Here is a 17,881-nt window from a genome sequence, read left to right as displayed (position 1 = left end):
TGCATTGTCTAAGGGAGTAGGGTGAGTAAGCTACGCCTACCAAGCTAAGCTTTCGTCGAAAAGGCGTCACTGCTTCCTTTTCAGTGCCCGCCCTTTATTTAGATGTTGGGGCAAGGCAAGCCCAAGGAAAGTCTAGGTTGGCGCTCCATCTCGGCCGGCATCCTGCTCTCGAGAGGGTGTGGTCCTTGAGCGAACTAGTCATGTGCTGTGTTTCCCCAACGCAGGGGCATTTGGTGAGGAGCTACGGTCCGGTGGTTGACAAGCCACTGATCGGAGGCGACTGGGCTGGAGTGCTTTCATCAAATGATGCATGTGGGCTGAGCCATTCCCATCCCAAGTGGTGGCCCGATTCGGCCTGGCCTGGTCGAAAAGAGATTCTAAATCTCGAATATGCGCACCAAGAATAGATATCTATGTTAGCTAGCGGGGGCGGGCTTTCCCCTAGTAGTCCCGCTGCGTCCTCTGACAGTCCGTCTCGTCTCATCTTTCTTTGGCTATACTTGTAGCCAGCCATATTAGCTCCACATTCTACCCTTTTTGATTTCTGACGAAAAAGGCAGTCATCAGTCGCCCCCTTTCCTATTTAGCTTTGCTTGCTGCCTATTATGAGAATAGGTCCCGGTTGAAGCGGCCCGCCTTTCATCATCATCTATACCAGCTGCCACGCACGATCCCATAGGAACGATTTCATCGCCCTAAGAAGCAGAACGCGCCATCAACTACAGCCCTTTCCTCTGCCGGGGACTTTCACGAAATGAAAACGGGTGGCATCATCGTATGCTCGACATTAGTTGCCCTGGTGTATATCCCGGAGTACTCCTATGGCCGATCTGTCACCCATACATGAAGGCCTTGGCCCCGTCCCGTGTGGAGAATGCCCCCCTTAAGGCACGGCTTAGTCTGTTATTTTATTTTGTCAGAGTGGATTCGGACCGCCACTTCTCTGAAAGCATGGTTCTTGCCTCCCTCTCTGCTCCCTCCTTGGAGCTCGTCCATTCATTGGGTGATCCCTTGCTCTCACGTTCGAGTGTTTGCTCGTCGTTTAGGCCGGTGAGTGACATTTTTGCTCATTGCAGTCGCCTCCGGGGTTCTTCGCACCTGGGTAGTACCAGGACCCTTGTGCCCCGGACTGCACTGCCCGCCCTATGACCCAAAACTCAAAATGAGCCTTGCGACGAGACGCGGACATTCCTCATGCTGCGGTTCCCTCCGGTCCGTTCCCGGGTTGGGTTAGGGGAAGATCCGAGCGATTGCCTTCGCGGATCCAAACGTGCTCACAAGGCGCACAATAAGAATAAGACCAATAGAGACTTCATAAGGGACCATTTGAGCTACAGATCGTAATGCTCCTAGAAAGGCATATTTCGAATATAGAGGACGTTCCCAACAATCCACGAGAATATCATACCCAACTATGAACCGTACAAGCACATCCTCTGTCACCCCCACCGCGCTTACGGCTCTATACCCCAACCCAACTTGCTCTGGCCCTGGGTCCTCCCGTATCTCTTCCTCGGTAAGCGGACCGTAGAAGCTAGGGAGTATCCACTTGGGACTGATAGAAAACAGCATATCTTTTCCCTCCTGACCCCTATAAAAATCTAGTGGAAGTCCGGTCGCGTCGGAGACATCTTTATCTGATTTTGAGGCTACATCGTCCGGCTCCTCCAAAATTATGTTAGGATCGGCTGGCTCATCCTCCTCATCCGAAAAGAAAACAGAGACAAAACAGATTTGTTTCAATGACATATCTAATCAGACTGAAATTGATGTCGAAGACACGATCATTCACATCAATTGAAGCAGGCAGGAAGGGCGCGGAAGCTACCATTTAACGAATGCAATGCAAGCAAGGTAGCTTGCTTACTCTCCATCTAGCGTGCGTTGGCGGGAAGGAAGGAGGCATTGGAAAGACTAGACCATACACATTAATTAGTACAAGAAAGAGGCATTCGGGAAGCGACTAGTCGCTTCTGGCGAAGCTTAACAAAGGCCGACTACTACATAGAGTACTACCAGTCATGAGCGATAGTGAAGCCGTCAGAGGTAGAAGCTGTCGCTTGACGGATGAAGTCGAGCCGATACGATAGGCGGGCAAAGTGAGCGAGACCAAGACGGGCCAGACGTGGAGTGGCGAAGGGGGCCTACTATACGTATACGTGATTAGTAAGCGGTTCAAGACATCGAACGAAAAATCAAGTGAACTAATGAACAGTGTGATTGATCAGACAAGTACCAAGGAGCAAGAAAACGTATGCGCTTTAGCAAGGGATGAGCGCGAAATCCGTTGCTTGTTCTTTCGGTAGCCTTCTTTCATTTCCGAATTTGCTTGCGAGCAGTTCTTGCATTAGTATGAGTTCGTTGACCGCGTAAGGGCGATCCATCTTGATGACGAATTCCACGATAACGAGAAATAGAAATTAATCGTTTGATGTCTGCTCGTTCTCCCCTCTTCAATTCCCAATGAACAACATGATCTTGAGCTATCATTTGTTCAATTTGGTCGATCTGATACTTAGTTAACTCATTCATCTTGATGTTCCCACTGATACCTAATCGATAACGAAGCTGAATGGCTTTTTTCGGTCCAATTCCATCCATTTTTGTTGAGGCAATTCTTACTTGTTCATCGGGAAGTGATCTAGCTCCTGAGATATATGACATTCTTTATCCTTATCTTTTCCTGGTCTTCTCGGCTGGAATCTACAATCTACACCTCTCCAAACACAAACGCAATATCTTGAGTACCCGGAACCATGTTCAGTGCTGCAAAAGCGCAGCTGTAGCCCCCTAGAATCTTCGGCTCCTCGTTTTTATTCAATTATGAAATGACTCATTTTGATGGAGATTTGTAGCATCATTCAAGTAAATATAAATTGAGATCATAGAAACATGAGCTTGTGATATAGCTACACCTAATCCCAGACTGGTTAATGCTAGAACTATAAATAAGGGACCAAGATCTCCTATGAAATAGAAAATATTATTCAGAAATAGCATAGTCCAAGCAAACCCACTTAAAATCTTTACTAAACTATGACCGGCCATCATATTAGCAAATAAACGTATTCCTAAGCTTAATACACGAAAACAATAAGAGATTAGCTCAAGGAGTACTAAGAAAGGTGCTAACGGCAGTGGGACTCCCGCAGGTAATAAGAAGCTAAAAAAATGAAGCCCATGTCTTTGAAATCCAATGATCGTAATGCCTATAAAAATGGAAAATGAAAGAGCCAAAGTAATGAGAAAATGACTTGTCACTGTGAAGCTAAAGGGTATCATACCCTGGGGATTACGAAATAACGAAAAAGTAAAAGTGACCGAGATGTGAGGGAAAAACTTTTGTTTCACATTTCCGGAAAGACCACCTATTTGTTCGTTTACCAGGTTCAGCATGAAATCATAAATAAGCTCGACCAAGGATTGCCATGCATTTGGCACTGACTTTCCACCTCCCTTTTTCGTAACAACATAAAAAAGAAAAACGACCAAAATGACAGTGAGCAGCATATACAAGACTTCATTTGTAAATGATAAATAAAAGTTGCCCACATGAAGATCAATTATTGGGATAATGGCAAATTGATCCAATGGGGTTTCCGGGTAGGCACCAGGCAGATTCTGGATAAAATTATCCATACCACCACCCGCCCGAATATCCTCTAATATGCCCTGCCAAGTTTCGCCATTTCGGTGGCGGGCTCCCAATACTGTTCTAGCTAAATTGACTGCTCCCTGTTCGGACTCATTTTGGCCCAAATACTCTTCTATTTGTAAAACTATTGTGACGCCGGCAATTTGCTCAGGCGTTGGCGTTATATCCAAGTTTGGCGTTATAGCAAAGTTCTGAGAGATGTTGGTTGGGGAAAAATCATGTAGATCGGGAAGACGGGAACACTTACTACGAATTGGTTGATTCGTTGTAATAGCAGCAAATAGCATATTTCTATCCTTCATATCCGTAGAAAGAAATCTCATCTCCAGGTAACTCCATCTTTTTCAGCTCTTCTCGCTCACTTTTGAAAGGAGACTGATCTTGACGTCGGCGTTGCTTTTTCCAACGAAAAACAAGAACATTCTTTCATGAACTTCCATGATAAAATGCTAGTTGCCTTGTAACGCATACACTGGAGAGTTTGTCCCATTGACGAAGGCCACTATACGCGTTTTCTGAAGAGCAACATTCTCTTATAACCAAACATCGCAAAGACAGAAAGGAGTATCCTGAACGTAAGGCCAATGGCTAGCAGACTTCGCTGAACACTCACGATATTCAGCTAAAGCTGGATGCATATTATATCTTGCCTTGGTAGAGCGAAACTTTGAACCCAACACAAGAAACTCTCCCGGTTTAGCGATATTGATGGGTTCCAGCCTCATTCCACTAGCCCTAAAAGCATTCTAAATATATAAAAGAGGGGGAATGGATTCTACAAGAAAAGGCGGGCAAAGGTAGTTCAGGGGTCAATTCTTGGAGCATAGCTCATTTCTAAGTCCCCAACCCATCTCGTGCTCGTGCTGTACGCGATCGAATCTTGCGGCCGGATAGAGCAATGGAATCACCGAGTCGTATGAAAAGAGGGCTCTTCTTTTTAATCTTAACACAAAGGCTAGCTCCCCTGGGGGTTGGCATATTACAATCATTTGTATTACTTTCCTACCAATCCTGAACTAGCTATGACCCTTATAGCGAGCCTCGCTTTACCGTTTCAGATAGAAACATATGGCGCTCCTAAAGTCGATTGGATACTTTCTTTTTTATTGAATTAAGCTAAGCCGTGGACTTTATCACGTGAAGAACTCCTTCTTATGAGCTCATGGACTTGATCAATGCTAGTTCAAGTTCACGTCATATTAGGAAATTAGTTCATTAATTCATTTATTTGCCAACGAAGAAGCCTTGCGCTACTCGGAAAGTATTGACTAGAGGGGGGGCGTGTGGATCCACAGTCCTAGCCATTCTCACAACGGGATAATAAAGCGAACAAAGACCATGAGAAGAGATTACAACATCCAGAACGAAGCCTGTCAAGCCAACCTTCCCTCACTGCGAAAATGCAACATCCGGCGTACTCATTGGCTTTGACCTCAGATTCATTACTTGCTAGAGAAGTAGTTTACATAACTGTCACAGCTCCAATGCGATAATCTTGTTAATCAGCAAAGTCGCTAGCCTAAATAAGGAGTTTACAATCGCTTGACCATAAAGTAAAGAGCGGCTAATAGGAGATTGCTTGAGTAGGCTCAGTAAGTGATTACCCGCGGGCAGGGTCAAAGAGCTTTCATTAATAGTATGAACTGGTGGATCAGCAAGATAGCTAGAGCTCCTTAAAGGAAAGCAAAATCCAATTCTATATTATATCAAACTATAAAGCAAAGATGAGGAAGTTGCGCCTTTACTCGCTCGAATTAGAGGGAAAAGGGGATATGCAGCAGTAGCAGCTTTTCTTTCAATAGTAAGCAGGAAATGCGAATAAGAGAAGGGTAGAAGAAGCGATCCGCGCATTTCCTTATTTCACAACGGATTTGACTCGTTAGAGAAATCATTTCTTAGGTATGCTACATTCTTTGAAGAAAGAGTAGGTTCTGCTATTTAAGACTTAGAGGAAGTGATTTCCGGGAACTAGCAGACCAAGCCAATCAACAAGGAAAGCCTGTCAAGCAAGGAAGCCACCAAGCAAACCTTTAATAAGAATCTCTAGCGCAGTCACTTCTCTATAGAAAGAAAAAATCTGCAGTCAAGACTAGTCACATTAGTGAAACAAGTGATTCGCTGACATTCAATTCAAATAGAAAGAGTAGTCACAGCTGCGACAAGTTGCTCTAAGAGGAAGGAGTTGACTTACTTTCAATTCCTAATACAGCAAGAGCGGATTTTTTTCATGTAGCATTTCTACCCCTATAGGATTTCCCATCTTAACCGAGAATGGGTGCCCACCTTGTACGTACCGAGAATGGGTGCAGCCCACCCCATCTAAAGTAGCCTGAAATTCATTCCTCTACGATCCAGAGCAGTCCGAACATGTACCGTGATCTGGACGGACAAAGAATGCCGTACACTTGAGTGACCCCCTTTTCTGTGACCACCACCAAATTCAAAAGAAGAGGTGAGATCACCCTGCAAAAATCCTTTGTAGCTCTTAAAATATGGGCCAACCTCTCCATTAATATTGATACTCACTGCACCTCCTTCTACCACTTGTTTAATCCAACCTCTCCACTTCTCACTAAAGAAAACCCTTTTTAAGCAAAACCTCTTGTAGAAAATCCCAATTCACCCTGTCATATGCTTTTTCAAAGTCTAGCTTTAGTATGACCCCCTCTTGTTTAGTCCTCCTAAGCTCATGAAACACCTCATGAATAGTGACCACCCCATCTAAAATATTTCCGTTTTTCATAAATGTTGTCTGACTCTTACTCACCACCCTATCTGCAACTCTCTCAAGCCTATTTGTCAGTACTTTAGTCACAATTTTATAACAAACATAATATAAACATATTGGCCAATATTGCTTGATAGTTGCAGCATCTTTCGTTTTAGGAATCAGAGTAACCACCCCATAATTAAGTCTTCTAAGTTGCAACTCCTCAGCAGCGGGCTATCAAGCATTCTTTTGACCATCTCTTTAACCATCTCCCAAAAATGTTTCTAAAAGATTACTGGTAAGCCATCTGGGCCAGGAGCTGTATTGGTTTTCATCTCTTTAACTACTAACTCTAAAACCTCCATAGTGAAAGGCTTAGTCAACTCTTCATTGTCTAGTTCTGATAGCATGTGCTCTGTTGACCAAGGGGCTTCCACCAAGAGATATGTCCCCCCTGTCCTCTGAACCAAATAGTCTCTTATAGTAACTAGAAATGTGTTCTTGCAACTCTTTCTCATCTTGTATAACATTTCCTTCATGTTCCAAAGAAGCAATATTACATTTTATGTGTCTTCCATTGGCAGCACTATGGAAGAATGAAGTATTTGCATCTCCCTCAAGTAACCACTGACAAACTGACTGACAATGTGGACTGCATGAGCAATGTCAGGCCGGGTCACAGTGAGGTACACAAGGCTGCCTAGAAGATGACGATAGCGAGTGGTATCCCTCAAGAGGAGTACCATCACTAGGGCGCAATTGGAGATGGAGCTCCATGGCTGTAGCGGCAGTGTGTGTATCAGTAAGACCTGAGCGTGAGATCAAATCCTGAGTATAGCGATGCTGAGAGAGAGAGTAACCATCATTAGTTTTATCAACCTCAATTCCCAGAAAATAACGGAGAGAAAATCAATCTGACATCTTGAATTGCTCACTCAACTTTTTATTAACAAAAGCAATGTACTTCTGATCATCTCCAGTGATCAACATATCATCAACATAGAGAAGAAGCAAGCTACGACCGCGGTCAGATGTATGAGTGAAAAGTGCAGGGTCATCGTCACTAGAAGAGAAACCAGCAGCTTGAACCACAGAGCTGAACCGCTCAAACCAAGCACGAGGTGGTTGCTTTTTTCCCATAGAGGGCCTTTCGAAGGCGACAAACATGACCATCAGGAACTTCAATACCCAGAGGTGGCTGCATATAGAAAAAACTCATGTAGATCACCATGAAGGAAAGCATTTTTGACATCCATTTGAGAGATTTGCCAAGATCGAGCTGCAGCCACAGCAATCAGAGTACGAACAGAAATTGAAACAACGCAACCATACTATCTATTTACGATAATTTGATTGCTGACAACACGACAACATCACGCTTCTCTTTCTTATTCTTATTTATATCACTGTCACTTTACCGGGCCGGAAAAGTGACACCGTCATGTCTCAGGGTCGTATGCCTGGAACAAGAAGGGTCGTCGTACAATTTCGGCGATTACAAAAAAGAAGGAGGCGAGCTCCCTATCCCTATTTGTCTTTCCACTTCCCTCGTTCAGGAACAAACACTTTGCCAAATTCTTTTGAGTCCCGGCCCGGTTTTTCCCCACTAACCAATTACGTTACGACCACTGAACAAACTTGGTTGACGAACATGGTTTATGCGCCGCTAATCTAGCGGCTTGTCGAGCATTTGACAAACTCACACCATTCATCTCAAATGGGATTTGTCCCGTGGACACACGAGCAATCCAACCCGTCGGATTTCCTTTTCCTCTTCCCATTCAAACTTCTGCGGGTTTCCCCGTAATAGGAAGATCTGCGAGAACTCTTACCCATATCTTACAATTTCTTCGGAATTGTCCGCTCATAGCACGATGGAATTGTCCGATTGTAGCCCGATGCGCTGCTTCAATGGCTTGATATGAAAGACGACCAGCTCTACAACTTTTGGTGCCATATCTTCCAAAACCAAGTTGTGTACCATCCGGTTCACGACCCCTACTACATCTGCATTTAAAATATTTACTATATTTCATACGTTTCGGATATAGCACGTCCCTTCTTATTTTGACTATATGAGATCCGCACTTTGACACCTGAAATTCCGTTACGAGTAGATACTTCCGCAGGAGCATAATCGATTTTCTGGTTAAATACATTACAAGATGTTTTTCCATACTTTCCGCATTCAGTTCTAGCTATTTCCGCACCCCCTAATCGACCAGAACAACAAATATGTATCCCCTCCACCCCTTTTGGCATTATTAATGGAATATCCTTCACTATTTTACTAAAAATGGAACGAAATGAGATTGGATTGTTCCTCGGTTGAAAAGAGATGTCTTGAGCAATCAGAGAAGCACTTTGATAAACAGATTTGATCTTTACCGACTCAATTAAGGTATTAGTGTTTGTTCTATTAGACAAAAAAGATCGCATTTTTTGCACTTCATTTAAATAAGAGTTGTACCCGTACGGAATTATCCTCTTTCTCAGTATGATCTCTATCATCATCTCTATTCCCTTTATCAATTTTCCTATCCTACCTAGGTCTATGAATTTCTCTATCAATTCCATTACCTTATCTTTACCCATGAGGTTCCTACATTTGATCCTAAATTGAGCTAGGAGTTGTTTCCGGGCATACTCAAAAAAAGGGTTATTATACACCCCAACCCCATCCCTTGGAAAAAAGAAGGTAGCACCGAAGAAAGGAAAGAGCAATATGGTGGTTTTTGTTGTTCCCGCGAAGCGAAGATCATTCGCTTGGCGAATGAAGTGGATCAACCTCTTTTTGGCTCGGGCCAAACACTTTTTCTCGCTGGTAGAGCTTTCTAAAAAAAGCGATGCGAGAGCGTATTCTCTTATCTAAGCTTCCTCCCTTCGCTCCCCCCATCGTAGATGGTTCAGCCACACCCGGTGCCACGAAATGATTGAGAACTAGGACGGGGTCGAAATGCATTTTATTCTTAGTATTAAAAAAGTATTGCATGACAGAATAATTCAAGGAGGGGCGCACAGCGGGGAGGGTCCTTTTTAGTAGATGACTCGTCGGGCCATTAGAGCGGGACTTCTTTGGTAAAAATAACTTGATTCTATTCCTTTTTAGTAAGGAGGCGGCATTTCCCATAAGGAAAGGTATGTCATTTACAACCCCGGCGTATTGAGGCCGCTTGAAGGCCCCGCTCACCCGAAGTGATTTATCAAAATTCTTCTTTCTCGATGGTGATCGGTCATGGTATCCATAATGTTGCATCTTTTTCGGCCAAATTCGGATTTCATTTTGCTTCTCCCGGTCGATCGACTCGACTCTTTTCCCTGCCCCCCGGCCTCTCACTTCGTTTCGTTCTTCCTCTGTACCCTCGCTTGAATGAAGACACCCGATCGGCTTGACTTTCCCAAATGTCGGCCACCAGCCCTTTTCCTGTAGTACGGGTCTTGATTTCTTGTCTTGTTTTTGTTTTAGTCGTGGTGATCGCCCGGGAAGAAAGAAATGAATGAATGTCCTTTTGGGAAAATGTAGAATAATACACCTACCGAGACGAAAGCCAAGGGCGAGTTTCGTAGGTGGACGTATTGAACTAAAATAAGATCTAAGATTGACATCTTGATACAATGATTTACCATAATAATAAATAGAGTCAATGGTGACAGAGCCGTGGGAAGAGCCGCTTCTTTTTTGCGGCGGGGGCTTCCATTCACCAGCGCAGACTACATACACGTGCTCTCTGAACCGTGCTAGATAGTCACCCATCACACGGCTCTCAAACCCAACCTGTGGTGGATCCCGGGGGACAAAGCAAAGTCAAAGTGCATGATCCTTTGCCCCATACTTTGAGATCTTCCTCCCCGCCGATCAAGCAGCAACGCAGCTCATGATAGGCTTAGCTTAAGCCGCTAACGTTCGGTTCGGATAAGTAAAGTCCCTTCGGTCGGTTCGCTCAGGTGGTCTTCCCTTATTTTCCCTAATGTTCAGAGTTGTTCTGGTTTGAGAAAGGAGCACCGCCAAGTCCACGAGGGGCGCCCTGAATGAATAAGAAATGGACAGCTAAGGTCAGGCTTGCATGAAAAAAGAAGATAATAAGTTAGATGTACACACCTGAGGTTGGTAAGAACTGAGGGACAATGCCCCCCTCACTGGGCCCATCAGCGAAAGCAACTGCTACTTAATCGTAGGTTTGCTTTCGTGCAAGGCCCCCGCTGCTGGAACAGGCGGTTGTCATTTTCAAGTAAACGCCCCGCCCCCTTTCTTTGCTCGTCGGCCGCCTAGCTCGTTATTCTTTGAGATCTGGATAGAGTCTCGCTTCGGGGCGGGGGAAGCATGGATTCGATAGATCTATCGAATCCATGCTGCAAGCAGCAAGCGTAGGCCAAAAAGGCAATAGTCTAACGTTGGGGTAGGGCACGCCAAAACAACCGGGGGCCCCGGAGGGGTCAGTACAAAAGTACTATATTCTTTCCACTTACTTTCATTGGCTAGCTGCCTTTTGTAGCCCGCGTACTCTGATCCTCTTCTACGAATCTACAACTCTCTTTACTGAGCGAGACTTCATCTATATCCCTAAAACTGGATTTGGATTCCCATTTATTCTTTGAATGACAGCTTCAACTAGGCTCCACCTTAGAGAGGGTTTTCGATTTGAATCAAGATAGGGTCAGGGGCGCGTCGGAACGGTAGCTGCTTAGTCTCATCCAAGAGTCCAATCTCTTTTGTGCTTGCTTTTGTGTCTTTGAATAAAAAAGAAAGAAGGGGGTCGATTTAGGCTCCTTCCCTTCCACTGCATAGCTGCGCTATCAGGTACTACGAGCCCTCTGCCCCACGCATCTAACCAGCTCGCGTGGTTCACCGGTTCCACCGAAAACTCTCATTTGTTGAAGCGGAGCATAGTGTGGCGTCGAGCGAGAAAGGTCTCTTTTTTGGTTTATTCACTGATCTGAAATGAAACTTAGCACTTGTTTTTTTATTGATTCCTGGGGCTAGGTGTTCGCAGAATCAGTCTATCCGAACCGCAGACGCACTTTTCAGATCAGTGACGGCCTCTCCAGCAGAGCTGGGCGCCGGGGCCCTGGATGCGCTAGCGATCGGCACATTAGGGGAGTACTTGCCCGGGTTTCTCGGCCTGGTATCCTTATCCTCACGTTCATGATATCTACATTCAACTGTGCCCCGGAAACACGGTCGAAGAACGCCCACCCCTTTGTGCGTCTTTCACGACATGCTCTGGTCCCGGGTTTCTTCCTGTGGTCTTCTAGCGTTAGAAGAAGTCGTGTCCGTCCCGGACATCTGGAACGTCCTCTCACGCCTTTTTTGGGGGGACAAACAAAGATCAGGAAAAGACGGACCGAACCCATTCGGTGACTTTCGCGGTCGCCCTCACTGAACCGACTTGGATCTGAACTATGATTCAGATCAAGTCTTACCGAAATTGGATTTCCTTTTCGTGCCATATGTCGCTTAGACTTTACTTTTTCCCCTTTCCGCCCTTTCCTCTATTTGTTCGATAGGGTCTTCGTTTTATTCGAATTCTAAACCCATTGTCGTCCACAGTTTCCTTGTCGACGCGAAGGGGCCAGCAGCCCCCAAACCAAAGTCTGAGATCAGAACTCATACAGCGGTTGTGGCTTGAAGGCCGCATGCAAGTTCTGAAATATTTAGAGAGTATGTGTTAGTACGAGATCGTGCTATCAACTTATTTCATCTTTCTTGATGATTAGGACAAAATTGTATCCCTTAGGAACCGTACATGCACCTTTGTTTGGATGCCGATCTAATATTGTTACAATACAAAATACTTGAAGGCCACACGCAATTGACTCACCTACATTTTATGCTCCCACCCTTTTGTAGAAAAAGCCTCTGCCTCTGGGGAAGTGCTCACATCAAGTCCAATTTGGATGGAGCTTCTCGATGGGTTAGAGCGTTTGCGAACCAAAAAGGGGAAAACCCATCCTCGAAAGTAGTGAAGTGAGCCAGTACAATAAGACAATAGGTCTCATGGGCCAAGCCTGCTATCAGGCAGTGAGTGGGAATCAATCCTGAAAGAGAGAAGGTCTAGTGCTCTCAGAAAATATTTGATTCGCCAAAAAATTGGCTTTATCAGACCAATCCATGTTCAGAAGCCTTCCATCAAAAGTCAGTGGTCTAGGCCGCTTTCCTTGACTTTGAGTTGGATCTCATTCTTCTTCCCGGCACAAAAAGAGGGTAGACTTCATCCGAGACACATGGGTTCTTTTGCTTCCTTCAAAGAACTTGTCTTTGAGCCTCTAAAAAGAAGGGCATAGTATCCCAGCCACCTAGACCACCTAAAAGGAAGGAATTGGTCTTTAGCTTTGAGTGATCCAATCATTGGTGAATGGGTTCAGTAAGGTAGAAGGAAAGGGCCCCCTGGGAAATTCACAGCAGGAAAGACTGGCGCCGATAAGAGAAAGCGAACCCTTCAGTACATCGCGTTCAGCCCTCCCTCAAAATCCCATTTGTTTTATTGAGGAATCACTCTTGATCCTCTAAAGGCTCTTCTCCGTCTATAACTCAAAGTCCATCTGTCTCTCGTGGAAGCGCTTTAGAGTGCCTAGAAGATCCAGCAAACGGGGGTGCCAATGCTGTCCCAAGACCAGATCACGGTAGGTAGCTGCTTTAAAGAGGTTGGGAGACAGACTGGTGAACAATCTTCTTCTTGTTTTCTCCGACCTAGAGCACTCTTTTTTTCAATCGTACGAAGAAACTCCGTGAAAAACCCAGCTATCACTCCTATGAGACGGCTAACTCCCAACTCCCCATACATTCTTTAGAGTCGACCAAAGGACTCGTTGGTTTGGACATAGTTTCTTTGTTCCTGTGTTTCTGTTTTGCTCTCCCCCTTTTTTCACTTAGTTTAGTTGGAATAGAAAGAGAACTTCCTTCAGTTTTTCTTTTTTTTGTTGCCTGGTTCGGTCTCTCCGAGTGGAATAAGTGGGTCCTTCTTCTTTTTCCTGACTGATGAAGGTCGAAACTGAAGATCGAATCAAGCGGAGTCTGGATTCCTATGTTCGTACCAACTCAAATGATTGATGAATTGGATCTTGAGTATGCTCGCTTCGCTACTCAGCAAGGGTGAAAGAATGACAAAGAGACTGACATCACAGAGGATGGGAAGGACCCAATCGCCTGCCTCTTTCTTGGTCCACCCCCCCTGCTGGGTACTTTATAGCTCACAACACAAGATAGGCAGATATGTGACATAGAAAAATTGCTTTCATTGACAACAAGACTCTCTTCCTGATTGGGATTGGTCTGTGCAGGATCTCCTTCCCTATGAGACTCTTGCTTCCCTTTGAAAGAGGCAGACCCCTACTTCAATTGTCATCTGACACCTCTACCCCAGCTGTGGACTCAGACCTCTCACAACCAAAAAAAAAGAAAATAAAAATCAAACGAATCCGAATATAACCAATCTATCGCCTTTGATGACTCGTTGACAGCCTCCTCAACCCAAGCTTCCATCTCCTGCTCCAGACACCGGCGCTTGCCCGCGCCAGTCCATGAAAGGTGGATGAAGGTGAGTTTGACTACGAACTCGAGGATGCTGGGAACGATCTCTTTTCGGGGAATCACTCCCGTCGAGAGGCCCTCTTCCTTCCTTTTTCTGAATCTGGTAGAGAGGCAAAAGAGAAGTCCAGAGAGACCTCGACTCTTTCAGGGAAAGGAGGGAGATCGAATGCGAGATGGAGTCCATGCCGAATGGAATGGACATCCTTGGGGACAGTTGTGTAAGACTTAATTTACCAAAAAATGGGACGGAAAAACTACTAAAAAGATCACAAGAAACCCATCTCAAAGTGAATGGAGAGAGAACCCCTGCGCCTTGGAAGGATCTGAAGCTGTTCGGACACTCATAGACAAGTGAACTCCAATCCAGGATCCCTCGAAAAGTAAAGTGAACTAGCCAGGTAGAACAGTCAGGTTAGGAAAAGAGTCTTTCATGTCAAGGTGAACATAGACAGACAAGGTTAGTTTGTTTTCCTTAATTCTCAGAGAAAAGACTCGTTGCTGGAACCGAGAGCACTGGCGATTGCTTTCTTTCTGACCTTCAGCCGAGAAATTCCATACCTTCCACCGACTTCTTTTGTGTGTGGCCAGAACGTGATGCTTTCCAATGCCGAGTACTTTTCTTAACAATGTATGAAGCTCGTAAAACCGAAATCGATCCAAATCCACGACCTTGACGATCGAGGAAAAAGGGTATGTATAATTATGGTGTGAGCCTTCTTTCTTTTTGGCCTTAGATTATCATAAGCGAGGAATGGTTCGTGCTAGCCTTCAGACTATACTTTATTGTAGGGAAAGGGAAAAAATGGAGAATATCTTTAAGAACCCTAGAAAGAATTTCACTTGGAGCAACAGGGGTCAGGTCTCACTATATCAATATCATAATTCTCTTTTTTTTAATTGATACTGATTAGCCGTAAATAAATTTGATTTTGTTATGCCATTAAGGAAACACTATTTGGGATACAATACCCATTTTAGAACCGTTCACTACTAACAAATAGAATTTATAAAAATAAGAAATAATAACAAATAATATAGTTAATGGTTCCAATTTTTCCTAAATTTGCTATGATTGGAAATCCTTTCTCTTTTCAATAGAAAGAGAAGGTATTTAAGCAATGTGTGTTTTGAGATACAATCAATCGAAGAGAATAAAACTGGGTCCAATAAAAAATAGGAATGAATTTATTAAAAGGGATTGGAAAGGGATAAGTACAAAGGGATTCAACGATCTAAAAAAATCAAAAAGGGTTTAATAATCCCCTCCTACGAATAAAAAATAGTAAAATAATGTGGATGAATAAGATTTTGCTCTATTTTGGATTGGATTTGGCGGCATGGCCAAGCGGTAAGGCAGGGGACTGCAAATCCTTTATCCTCAGTTCAAATCTGGGTGTCGCCTGACCAAAAAAATACTTAGGATTTCTTATTGTACTGATTGAACTCGACAAATTATTGCCCTGCATAAGCAAAGGAAAAGAACTAGGCCTGTCGATACTGGATTTTACCATAGTTCTAGTTCTAAAAAAGACTGTCAATTTCTTCTTAAAAATAGGGCTCTGGCAGGGTTCTGGGTAGTGGCCCAAACCGATACCAATAGGGATGAGGGATATATACTTATGAATTTCATAATTGATTCTATTCCGCAATTCATAACTACAAAAGTAAGAGGTCGGAAATCTTTTTATCCAAAGGTCCCTAAAGGACATTCCTTTTTTGCTCCTAGGATTGAAGAAGAGATTATACGAAAGACTATCAAGACTTCCTAATTATCTGACACTACCTACACTAAAGTAAGGTCTACTGACTCTGTCTGGAATTAGATTGGATAGGCTGATGGGAAATTTAGGAGTTGTGGAAAGAAGAGACCTTCTTTCCATACTTACGAGAGACTCCGAGTACTCAAACATTCAATCAGGATGGTCGGTTAGCTCTTATCTTTTAGAATAACTTAGTAAAAAAAGTAAAAGTAATAAAGAAAATGAATCTCCTAACTCGGTAGCCCATGAGGTTCCAATGGTTAGTTTTGGATTTTTTCAGGCAAGAAAGCAAAGAAGAAGGGAGGATTCTCTATTACCAACTTCCCCCATTGTCCTGTCCTCATTGGTCATTCATCTTTCCCGATCTAGTGCCATCGTTCTTCAAGATGCCGGAGGGTTTGAAGCATACCTACTACCCCTCCCCTGAGCTTAGTTCAGAGTTGCCTCAGCGCGCTCGAGTAATTACTGGGAAAATCAAGGCTGGACAGGTCTTCGAGCCAACTTCAGGAAGAAATGCAAGTGAAAGAGAATGCTCTCGAGGGCGCAGGAGTCTTTTCTTTCTTATTTGAAATCCAAATCGAAATGCCTCAACTTGATAAATTAACTTATTTCTCACAATTCTTCTGGTTATGTCTTCTCCTCTTTGTTGGCAGATGAGTACACATCGGGTAATCCGCCCACGGGAGCCCAATCACAAGAGGCTCATACAGAAAGCAATCAGCCCATAGCCCAATATCGAGACCACAGCCTATTATTCAAACCACAAAGGATACGTCTTTCATCGTCCAATCTTCTCGATCGAACATATTGACATCAATACTCCTTTCCATGGCCATTCACGGCCAGCGAAGATCAACCACTCGTGCCCGAGATCACTATCCAATCAAAAACCAGACTTCCAAGATCCATCTCACTCAGACCCTTTTGAATGTGGCAGATAACAACGGAGTGGGGCTATCGAATTGATATGTATTCGAATCTTAGGAGCTGGTAATCACTGATATGCTCATATTGGTGACGTTATTGTTGCTGTAATCAGAGAAGCACTACTCAAAATGCCGCTAGAAAGATCAGACAGAAGTAAGACGAGCTGTAATTGTACATACATGTAAAGAACTCAAACGTGACAATGGTATGATAATACGATATGATGACGGTTGTCATTGATCAAGAAGGAAATCCAAAAGGAACTCGAGTTTTTGGTGCGATCGCTCGGGAATTGAGACTTATGAATTTCACTAAAAGAGTCTCATGAGCTCCTGAGGTATTAAAAATACTAGTAGTAGAGACTACGATATAGTAGGGTATCAGAATATAGATCAATTAGTAGATTGTGTTTGACGCATATACATGAAAAAAAAGAATAATTAGATAATAATAAGAATAAGAATTTGAATCTTAATAAAAGGAAGGGTTCGAATATCATCTACTAATATTACCGAAAACTTTGTGAAAATACTTCTACGAGAAGGTTTTATTGAAAATGTTCGAAAACCATAGGGAAAGTAACAAATCTTTCTTGGCACGTGCCCCTGCTCCTGGTCTTCGAACTAGTCATTAATGGTCGGCAACATAGGTACCCTTTTCCGGTATGCGTTGCGAACACTTTCATTTTTAGCGTCTCATCTTCTCTGGAGAAGCTCAAATCGAACGGATAGAGCAGATGGTCCAACTACAGAACTTCTTCTTTTTCATTACTTCCATGGTCGTGCCCCGTGGCACGGCAGCACCCGTACTATTGAAATGGTTCGTCAGTAGAGATGTTCCCACTGGTGCCTCTTCTTCCAATGGTACTATAATTCCTATTCCTATCCCTTTATTCCCTTTTTTGGTCTATCTACATTTAAGGAAATTCATACGCTCCATGGACAGAGCAAAAAGTGGAGTGTTGGTCAAAGCAAGCCACCCTATTCTATTACCAGACAAAATGGAGAGAAGCTCATCCGCTAGAAATGCTTTATTTCGTTTCGTTCCCGTTCTTCATTTCCTTATTATCGAATCCATGGGGGACTTGTCATATTTAGAATCTTTTTGCGGTCTGCTCTGTTTACAATTCTTTCGTACTCTCTTCTCTTTACCACGCGATAGGTCAGCGAAGTGTGAGCGGGCGCTCCGAAGTAAAGGCCAAACACTTCGGCCTAAGGGGAATGATCAACAAAATTACAAGATGAGGTGCCCCGGGCACCCCCATATAGAAAGAAGGGTCGAAGGTTTTGGGCCTGTAGCTT

At 43.9% G+C, this 17,881-nt stretch overlaps 2 protein-coding genes, 1 non-coding gene and 1 pseudogene across 3 annotated transcripts in view; 2 read left to right on the top strand and 2 right to left on the bottom strand.

The window, feature by feature from the left end:
* Positions 1-2,439: 2,439 nt before the first annotated feature.
* Positions 2,440-3,818, bottom strand: LOC119309867 (ATP synthase subunit a-like). The gene has a single exon (XM_037585773.1). The coding sequence runs from the start codon at positions 3,637-3,639 to the stop codon at positions 2,818-2,820; it is 822 nt and encodes a 273-aa protein (XP_037441670.1). The 5' UTR covers positions 3,640-3,818; the 3' UTR covers positions 2,440-2,817.
* Positions 3,819-8,390: 4,572 nt separating this feature from the next.
* Positions 8,391-10,174, bottom strand: LOC119349035 (annotated as a pseudogene).
* A 5,050-nt stretch (positions 10,175-15,224) lies between these two features.
* Positions 15,225-15,295, top strand: TRNAC-GCA. The gene has a single exon. It is a non-coding gene; the product is annotated as a tRNA-Cys (tRNA).
* Positions 15,296-17,251: 1,956 nt separating this feature from the next.
* The window catches only part of LOC119349034 (cytochrome c biogenesis CcmF C-terminal-like mitochondrial protein), a 3,239-nt gene continuing 2,609 nt past the window's right edge, over positions 17,252-17,881 (top strand). Inside the window, exon 1 of the mRNA XM_037617045.1 lies at positions 17,252-17,879. Within this exon, the coding sequence (XP_037472942.1) occupies positions 17,317-17,879 (563 nt within the window). The 5' untranslated portion in view covers positions 17,252-17,316. The remainder of the gene's footprint in view (positions 17,880-17,881) is intronic.

This window comes from Triticum dicoccoides, chromosome 1B, assembly GCF_002162155.2.
Source record: "Triticum dicoccoides isolate Atlit2015 ecotype Zavitan chromosome 1B, WEW_v2.0, whole genome shotgun sequence".
NCBI classification, from domain to species: domain Eukaryota; kingdom Viridiplantae; phylum Streptophyta; class Magnoliopsida; order Poales; family Poaceae; genus Triticum; species Triticum dicoccoides.
This window is presented reverse-complemented; position numbering and strand designations above follow the sequence as displayed.

Coding starts and splice junctions, on each gene's coding strand:
- LOC119309867 (XM_037585773.1), bottom strand. CDS start 3,639: ATGGATAATTTTATCCAGAATCTGCCTGGTGCCTACCCGGAAACCCCA.